Source organism: Triticum aestivum, chromosome 6D (assembly GCF_018294505.1).
Source record: "Triticum aestivum cultivar Chinese Spring chromosome 6D, IWGSC CS RefSeq v2.1, whole genome shotgun sequence".
NCBI lineage: Eukaryota > Viridiplantae > Streptophyta > Magnoliopsida > Poales > Poaceae > Triticum > Triticum aestivum.
The window spans coordinates 454,645,084-454,654,939 of record NC_057811.1 but is presented as its reverse complement, the minus strand read 5'-3'; the positions used below and the strand labels follow the sequence as shown (position 1 = coordinate 454,654,939).

Here is a 9,856-nt window from a genome sequence, read left to right as displayed (position 1 = left end):
CCCCTCCCTTGGCCCTATATATAGTGGGGGGAAGGGAGGGCAGCAACACCCAAGCCCTGGCGCCTCCCTCTCCCTCCCGTGACACCTCTTCCTCCCTGCTTGCGCTTGGCGAAGCCCTGCCGGGATCCCGCTACTTCCACCACCACGCCGTCGTGCTGCTGGATCTCCATCAACCTCTCCTCCCCCCTTGCTGGATCAAGAAGGAGGAGACGTCGCTGCTCCGTACGTGTGTTGAACGCGGAGGTGCCGTCCGTTCGGCGCTAGGATCATCGGTGATTTGGATCACGACGAGTACGACTCCATCAACCCCGTTCTCTTGAACGCTTCCGCTCGCGATCTACAAGGGTATGTAGATGCACTCCTCTCTCTCGTTGCTAGATGACTCCATAGATTGATCTTGGTGATGCGTAGAAAATTTTGAATTATTGCTACGTTCCCCATCAGTGGCATCATGAGCTAGGTCTATGCGTAGTTTCTATGCACGAGTAGAACACAAAGTAGTTGTGGGCGTCGATTTTGTCAATTTACTTGCCGTTACTAGTCTTATCTTGATTCGGCGGCATCATGGGATGAAGCGGCCCGGACCGACCTTACACGTACTCTTACGTGAGACAACTTCCACCGACTGACATGCACTAGTTGCATAAGGTGGCTAGCGGGTGTCTGTCTCTCCCACTTTAGTCGGATCGGATTCGATGAAAAGGGTCCTTATGAAGGGTAAATAGAAATTGGCATATCACGTTGTGGCTTTTGCGTAGGTAAGAAACGTTCTTGCTAGAAATCCATAGCAGCCACGTAAAACATGCAACAACAATTAGAGGACATCTAACTTGTTTTTGCAGGGTATTCTATGTGATGTGATATGGCCAAAAGGATGTGATGAATGATATATGTGATGTATGAGATTGATCATGTTCTTGTAATAGGAATCACGACTTGCATGTCGATGAGTATGACAACCGGCAGGAGCCATAGGAGTTGTCTTAATTTATTGTATGACCTGCGTGTCAATGAAAACGCCATGTAATTACTTTACTTTATTGCTAACCATTAGCCATAGTAGTAGAAGTAATAGTTGGCGAGACAACTTCATGAAGACACGATGATGGAGATCATGATGATGGAGGTCATGGTGTCATGCCGGTGACGAAGGTGATCATGCCGCGCCTCGAAGATGGAGATCTAAGGCGCAAGATGATATTGGCCATATCACGTCACTTTATGATTTGCATGTGATGTTTGTCATGTTTACATCTTATTTGCTTAGAACGACGGTAGCATAAATAAGATGATCCCTCACTAAAATTTCAAGAGACGTGTCCCCCCTAACTGTGCACCGTTGCGAAGGTTCGTTGTTTCGAAGCACCACGTGATGATCGGGTGTGATAGATTTTAACGTTCGAATACAACGGGTGTTGACGAGCCTAGCATGTACAGACATGGCCTCGGAACACATGCGAAACACTTAGGTTGACTTGACGAGCCTAGCATGTACAGACATGGCCTCGGAACACAAGAGACCGAAAGGTCGAACATGAGTCGTATAGTAGATACGATCAACATGGAGATGTTCACCGATGATGACTAGTCCGTCTCACGTGATGATCGGACACGACCTAGTTTGACTCGGATCATGTATCACTTAGATGACTAGAGGGATGTCTATCTGAGTGGGAGTTCATTAAATCAGATGAACTTATTTATCATGAACATAGTCAAAAGGTCTTTGCAAATTATGTCATAGCTTACGCTTTAGTTCTACTGTTTAAGATATGTTCCTAGAGAAAATTTAGTTGAAAGTTGATAGTAGCAATTATGCGGACTGGGTCCGTAAACTGAGGATTGTCCTCATTGCTGCACAGAAGGCTTATGTCCTTGATGCACCGCTCGGTGTGCTGAACCTCAGCGTCGTCTGTAGATGTTGTGAAGCATCTGACATACACGTTTTGATGACTACGTGATAGTTCAGTGTGTAATGCTAACGGTTTAGAATTGTGGCACCAAAGACGGTTTTGAAACGTCGCAGAACATATGAGATGTTCCGAAGACTGAAATTGGGATTTCAGACTAGTGCCCACGTCAAGAGGTATGAGACCTCTGACAAGTTTCTTAAGCTTGCAAACTAAGGGAGAAAAGCTCAATCGTTGAGCATGTGCTCAGATTGTCTGAGTACGACAATCGCTTGAATCGAGTGGGAGTTAGACTTCCAGATGAGATAGTGATGGTTCTCCATAGTCACTGCCACCAAGCTATTAGAGCTTCGTGATGAACTATAACATATCAGGGATAGACATGATGATCCTTGAGCAACTCGCGATGTTTGACACTGCGAAAGTAGAAATCAAGTAGGAGCATCAATTGTTGATGGTTAGTAAAACCACTAGTTTCAAGAAGGGCACGGGCAAAAGGGATACTTCATGAAACAGCAAATCATTTGCCGCTCTAGTGGAGAATCCCAAGGTTGAACCCAAACCCGAGACTAAGTGCTTCTGTAATGAGGGGAACGGTCACTGAAGCAGAACTACCCTAGATACTTGGTAGATGAGAAGGCAGGCAAGGTCGACAGAAGTATATTGGATATACATTATAAGAATGTGTACTTTACTAGTACTCCTAGCAGCACCAGGGTATTAGATACCGGTTCGGTTGCTAAGTGTTAGTAACTCGAAATAAAAGCTGCGGAATAAACGAAGACTAGCTAAAGGTGAGATGACGATATGTATTGGAAGTGTTTCCAAGGTTGATGTGATCAAGCATCGCATGCTCCCTCTACCATCGAGATTGGTGTTAAACCTAAATAATTGTTATTTGGTGTTGAACATAAACATGATTGTATTATGTTTATCGCAATACGGTTATTCATTTAAGGAGAATAATGGTTACTCTGTTTATTTGAATAATACCTTCAATGGTCTTGCACCTAAAATGAATGGTTTATTGAATCTCGATCGTAGTGATACACATGTTCATGCCAAAAGATATAAGATAGTAATGATAGTACCACATACTTGTGGCACTGCCACTTGAGTCATATATTGGTATAAAACGCATGAAGAAGCTCCATGTTAATGGATCTTTGGACTCACTCGTTTTTGAAAAGATTGAGACATGCGAACCATGTCTATTGGCATATATGCATGAAGAAACTCCATACTGATGGATCGTTTGGACTCACTTGATTTTGAATCACTTGAGACATGCAAATCATACCACATGGGCAAGATGACTGAAAGGCCTCGTTTTCAGTAGGATGGAACAAGAGAGCAACTTGTTGGAAGTAATACATTTGATGTGTGCAGTCCAATGAGTGCTGAGGCACGCAGTGAATATCATTATGCTCTTACTTCACAGATGATTTGAGTAGATGCTAAGTATGTTTACTTGATGAAACACAAGTCTGAATTATTGAAAGGTTCAATTTCAGAGTGAAGTTGAAGATCATCGTGACAAGAGGATAAAATGTCTGTGATATGATCATAGAGATGAATATCTGAGTTACGAGTTTGGCACACAATTAAGACATTGTTTCACAACTAATACCGCCTGGAACACCATAGTGTGATGGTGTGTCCGAACATCATAACTGCACCCTATTGGATATGGTGCATACCATGGTGTCTCTTATCGAATTACCACTATCGTTTATGGGTTAGGCATTAGAGACAACCGCATTCACTTTAAAAGGGGCACCATGCAATTCCGTTGAGACGACACCGTTTAGAGAAACCTAAGTTGTCGTTTCTTAAAAGTTTGGGGCTGCGATGCTTATGTGAAAAAGTTTCAGGCTGATAAGCTCGAACCCAAAGCGGATAAATGCATCTTCATAGAATACCCAAAATAGTTGGGTATACCTCCTATTTCAGATCTGGAAGCAAAAGTAATTGCTTCTAGAAACGGGTCCTTTCTCGAGGAAAAGTTTCTCTCGAAAGAATTGAGTGGGAGGATGATGGAGACTTGATAAGGTTATTGAACCGTCACTTCAACTAGTGTGTAGCAGGGCACAGGAAGTTGTTCTTGTGGCACCTACACCAATTGAAGTGGAAGGTTATGATAGTGATCATGAAACTTCGGATCAAGTCACTACCAAACCTCGTAGGTCGACAAGGATATGTACTACTCCTGAGTGGTACGGTAATCCTGTCTTAGATATCATGTTGTTAGACAATATTGAACCTACGAGCTATGGAGAAGCGATGGTGGGCCCATATTCCGACAAATGGTTAGAAGCCATGAAATCCGAGATAGGATCCATGTATCAGAACAAAGCATGGACTTTGGTGAACTTGCCCGATGATCGGCAAGCCATTGAGATAAATGGATCTTTAAGAAGAAGACGGACATGGACGGTAATGTTACTGTCTATGAAGCTCGACTTGTGGCAAAAAGAATTTTCACAAGTTCAAGGAGTTGACTACGATGAGATTTTCTCATCCGTAGCGATGCTTAAGTCCGTCGGAATCATGTTAGCATTAGCTGCATTTATGAAATCTGGCAGATGGATGTCAAAACAAGTTTCCTTACCAGTTTTCGTAAGGAAAGGTTGTATGTGATACAATCAGAAAGGTTTTGTCCTAAGGATGCTAAAAGGTATGCTAGCTCCAGCGATCCTTCCATGGACTAGAGCAAGCATCTCGGAGTCAGAATATACGCTTTGATGGAGTGATCAAAGTTTTTGGGTTTATACAACGTTTGTTAGAAACTTGTATTTACAATAAAGTGAGTGGGAGCGCTACAACATTTCTGATAAGTATATGTGAATGACATATTGTTGATCCGAAATGATGTAAAATTTCTGGAAAGCATAAAGGGTTGTTTGAAAGGAGTTTTTCGAAGGAAGACCTGGATAAAGCTGCTTACATATTGGGCAGCAAGATCTATAGAGATAGATCAAGACGCCTGATGATACTTTCAAAGAACGCACACCTTGACATGATTTTGAAAGAGTTCAAAATAGATCAGCAAAGAAGGAGTTCTTGGCTGTGTTACAAGGTGTGAGTATTGAGTAAGACTCAAGACCTGACCACAACAGAAGAGAGAGAAAGGACGAAGGTCGTCCCCTATGCTTTAGACGTAGGCTCTACAGTATGCTATGCTGTGTACCGCACATGAAGTGTGCCTTGCCATGAGTTGGTCAAGGGGTACAATAGTGATCCGGGAATGGATCACATGACAGCGGTCGAACTTATCCTTAGTATCTAGTGGACTAAGGAATTTTCTCGATTATGGAGGTGAAAAGGAGTTCGTCGTAAAGGGTTACGTCGATGCGAACTTTGACACTAATCCGGATGACTCTGAGTAGTAAACCGGATTCGTATAGTAGAGCAGTTATTTGAAATGGCTCCAAGTAGCGCGTGGTAGCATCCACAAGATGACATAGATATTCGTAAAGCACACACGGATCTGAAAGGTTCAGACCCGTTGACTAATAACCTCTCTCACAAGCATAACATGATCAAACCAGAACTCATTGAGTGTTAATCACATAGTGATGTGAACTAGATTGTTGACTCTAGTAAACTCTTTAGATGTTGGTCACATGGTGATGTGACCTGTGAGTGTTAATCACATGGTGATGTGAACTAGATTATTGACTCTAGTGCAAGTGGGAGACTATTGGAAATATGCCCTAGAGGCAATTATAAATTGGTTATTATTATATTTCCTTGTTCATGATAATCGTTTATTATCAATGCTAGAATTGTATTGATAGGAAACTCAGATACATGTGTGGATACATAGACAACACCATGTCCCTAGTAAGCCTCTAGTTGACTAGCTCGTTGATCAATAGATGGTTACGGTTTCCTGACCATGGACATTGGATGTCGTTGATAACGGGATCACATCATTAGGAGAATGATGTGATGGACAAGACCCAATCCTAAGCCTAGCTCAAGATCGTGTAGTTCGTTTGCTAAGAGCTTTTCTAATGTCAAGTATCATTTCCTTAGACCATGAGATTGTGCAACTCCCGGATACCGTAGGAATGCTTTGGGTGTACCAAACGTCACAACGTAACTGGGTGGCTATAAAGGTGCACTACAGGTATCTCCGAAAGTGTCTGTTGGGTTGGCACGAATCGAGACTGGGATTTGTCACTCCGTGTAAACGAAGAGGTATCTCTGGGCCCACTCGGTAGGACATCATCATAATGTGCACAATGTGACCAAGGAGTTGATCACGGGATGATGTGTTACGAAACGAGTAAAGAGACTTGCCGGTAACGAGATTGAACAAGGTATCGGGATACCGACGATCGAATCTCGGGCAAGTAACATACCGATTGACAAAGGGAATTGTATACGGGATTGATTGAATCCTCGACATCGTGGTTCATCCGATGAGATCATCGAGGAGCATGTGGGAGCCAACATGGGTATCCAGATCCCGCTGTTGGTTATTGGCCGGAGAGGTGTCTCGGTCATGTCTACATGTCTCCCGAACCCGTAGGGTCTACACACTTAAGGTTCGGTGACGCTAGGGTTATAGAGATATTAGTATGCGGTAACCCAAAAGTTGTTCGGAGTCCCGGATGAGATCCCGGACGTCACGAGGAGTTCCGGAATGGTCCGGAGGTAAAGATTTATATATGGGAAGTCTTATTTTGGTCGCCGGAAAAGTTTCGCGCATTATCGGTATTGTACCGGGAGTGCCGAAAGGGGTCCGGGGGTCCACCAAGGGGGTCCACCAGCCCCGGGGGGCCACATGGGCTGTAGGGGTGTGCGCCTTGGCCTATATGGGCCAAGGGCACCAGCCCCAAGAGGCCCATGCGCCAAGAGATAAGGGAAAGGGAGAGTCCTAAAGGGGGAAGGCACCTCCGAGGTGCCTTGGGGAGGATGGACTCCTCCCTGGCCGCACCCTTCCTTGGAGGAAGGGCCAAGGCTGCGCCCCCCCTCTCCCTTGGCCCTATATATAGTGGGGGGAAGGGAGGGCAGCAACACCCAAGCCCTGGCGCCTCCCTCTCCCTCCCGTGACACCTCTTCCTCCCTGCTTGCGCTTGGCGAAGCCCTGCCGGGATCCCGCTACTTCCACCACCACGCCGTCGTGCTGCTGGATCTCCATCAACCTCTCCTCCCCCCTTGCTGGATCAAGAAGGAGGAGACGTCGCTGCTCCGTACGTGTGTTGAACGCGGAGGTGCCGTCCGTTCGGCGCTAGGATCATTGGTGATTTGGATCACGACGAGTACGACTCCATCAACCCCGTTCTCTTGAACGCTTCGCGATCTACAAGGGTATGTAGATGCACTCCTCTCTCTCGTTGCTAGATGACTCCATAGATTGATCTTGGTGATGCGTAGAAAATTTTGAATTATTGCTACGTTCCCCATCATGTGTGCCATGTGTTCACTTAGGCTCTCAGCTGCCCATCGATGTTTATGTTACCCCAAACCACCTTTCCATGTGTGCGTACTCTGCTCAATTCTTGCGAATGATTTTTGTAGCCCTACAAATCAAGGGAGGGGGAGAAAAGTGTTGGCTGTGTTGGTTGTGTGTGTCGCTTGGTGATGTGCATAGTGTGTCTACTCTTCAGGGTGTTACATACTACCGTTCAGCCTTGAGTTGCAGTGTTGCACGACCCAGCAACTGCAGCACACGCTGCACGGGGCGACCACTCGCACAACACAGCCACCACAGCTGTTGTAAGGTATGGTACTTCTACGAAGTTTTGAGTGGAAAGGAGCATCTGCGTGGCAGGGAAGTATGTCTGGTGGTATTAAAATTCTTGCACTTGACGTGCCTTGAGGCTCATGCAGTCCATATAAAACAGAAAATGTAAGATGAGTGCCAAACATTTTTTGGACCCCGGATTAAATTACTAAGATCAGTTAATTAATCTTATTTCTTCTTCATATACGAATGATATGGTTAGTCATGTCTTAATCAACTTATTATGTTCGTGTTACACTCCTAGACTCTACCGGTGGTCAGTTCTAATCATTTTATATTGGTAGGCTGCAATGATTCTTAGCTATATTCTCTAGCCTACAATTATGTAAATCAACACAATCTAAAACTTACTGTTACGCTCCAAATAAAATTGAGCTTGTAGAAAGTTTATACATGCACCGCAAAGATGAAAATGAACTTATATATTTTGTTCGCCAAAATGTTATAAATATACATAGAAATAGCATCGATAAAGAAATCTGTCCATATCACCATGCAAGCACATTCAGCCAAGTCTGTTTGATTTATAATATCCGTGCACCAAATGCTAAGTACACTTGATTTATAATATCCGCCCACTAGACGTGCTTCACCGCTACGTTGGAGACCATCTCCATCTCCTATACTTAAATACATGCATCAAACTATATAAGATACCTAGTTTCATTTGCAGAAACAAAGCAGAGCACACATTGCACACTAGTAGTAGCGCAATCCATCAAACATACCATGGCCATCTCAAAAGCTTTGATCCTTAGCATCCTCGGGTGCCTCTGCTTCTGCAGTTCGGTCCTAGCAGCTCGGGAGCTCAACGATGACTTGTCGATGGTGGCAAGGCACGAGAGTTGGATGGTGCAGTACAACCGTGTGTACAAGGACACTACTGAGAAGGCACAACGATTTCAGGTGTTCAAGGCCAATGTCGGGTTCATCGAGTCGTTTAACACCGAGAACTGCAAGTTCTATTTGGGCATCAATCAGTTCACTGACCTAACCAACAAGGAGTTCAAGGCGACAAAGGCTAACAAGGGATACAAACCAAGCTTGGAGAGGGTTCCTACCGGATTCAGGTACGAGAATGTAAGTCTCGTTGCACTTCCGGAAACCGTAGACTGGAGGACCAAAGGTGCAGTTACTCCCATCAAGGATCAGGGCCAATGTGGTGAGTATATTAAGGATAATGATGTATTGGATATGTGTTTACTTTTTTGAGAATGTCGTCTTATAATATCTACTAAACCGTAATCATGTGTAGGTTGTTGTTGGGCATTTTCTGCTGTCGCTGCTACGGAGGGCATCGTTAAGCTCAAAACTGGCAAGCTTATCTCATTGTCGGAGCAAGAGTTGGTGGATTGTGATGTCCATGGCGAAGACCAAGGTTGTGAAGGAGGGCTCATGGACGATGCCTTTAAATTCATTATCAAGAATGGCGGTCTCACCACCGAGTCCAACTACCCATATACGGCGGCAGATGACAAGTGCAAGAGTGGAACCAATGGTGCCGCAACCATCAAAAGCTATGAGGATGTTCCAGCCAACAACGAGGGAGCCCTCATGCAAGCCGTCGCAAGTCAACCCGTCTCGGTAGCTGTAGATGGAGGAGATATGACGTTCCAGTTTTACAAAGGTGGAGTGATGACTGGCTCATGTGGCACTGACCTAGACCATGGTATTGCAGCTATTGGTTATGGCAAGACCAGCGACGGCACAAAGTATTGGTTGTTGAAGAATTCATGGGGAACAACATGGGGCGAGAACGGATATTTAAGAATGGAGAAGGACATCACCGACAAGAGAGGCATGTGTGGCCTTGCGATGGAGCCTTCTTACCCCACTGCATAGAAAGAGTGTCCTATGCCAAATATCCTCCTACGCACAAAAATATCAAATAATTGCACACATCCATTTTAATTAAGTATAGTTTGTATCTGTATCTAAATTATGTACAAACTTATGGCTTGTATAGTATTTCATATTCCATGAATATGATGTAAATTATGCCACATATATAAAGATTGATGAAGAATTTGTGTTAGCTATATATTTTGGAGATTGTGAATTGTGCTGCCTCTTGTGCCTTCATGCTTGTATATTTCGGGGTATTTGAGTAGTTCATGTTTTTAAGATAATCTTGGAACCATATAAACAATATGTGAAAATGGTGGGGTTGATTTTTGTAAATAAATGC

General features: G+C 44.2%; 1 protein-coding gene across 1 annotated transcript; it reads left to right on the top strand.

The window, feature by feature from the left end:
* The first annotated feature begins 8,346 nt into the window (after positions 1-8,346).
* On the top strand, positions 8,347-9,510 carry LOC123142845 (senescence-specific cysteine protease SAG39-like). The gene is made up of 2 exons (XM_044561575.1): positions 8,347-8,830; positions 8,924-9,510. The coding sequence occupies exons 1-2, from the start codon at positions 8,398-8,400 to the stop codon at positions 9,508-9,510; spliced, it is 1,020 nt and encodes a 339-aa protein (XP_044417510.1). The 5' UTR covers positions 8,347-8,397.
* Positions 9,511-9,856: the final 346 nt, after the last annotated feature.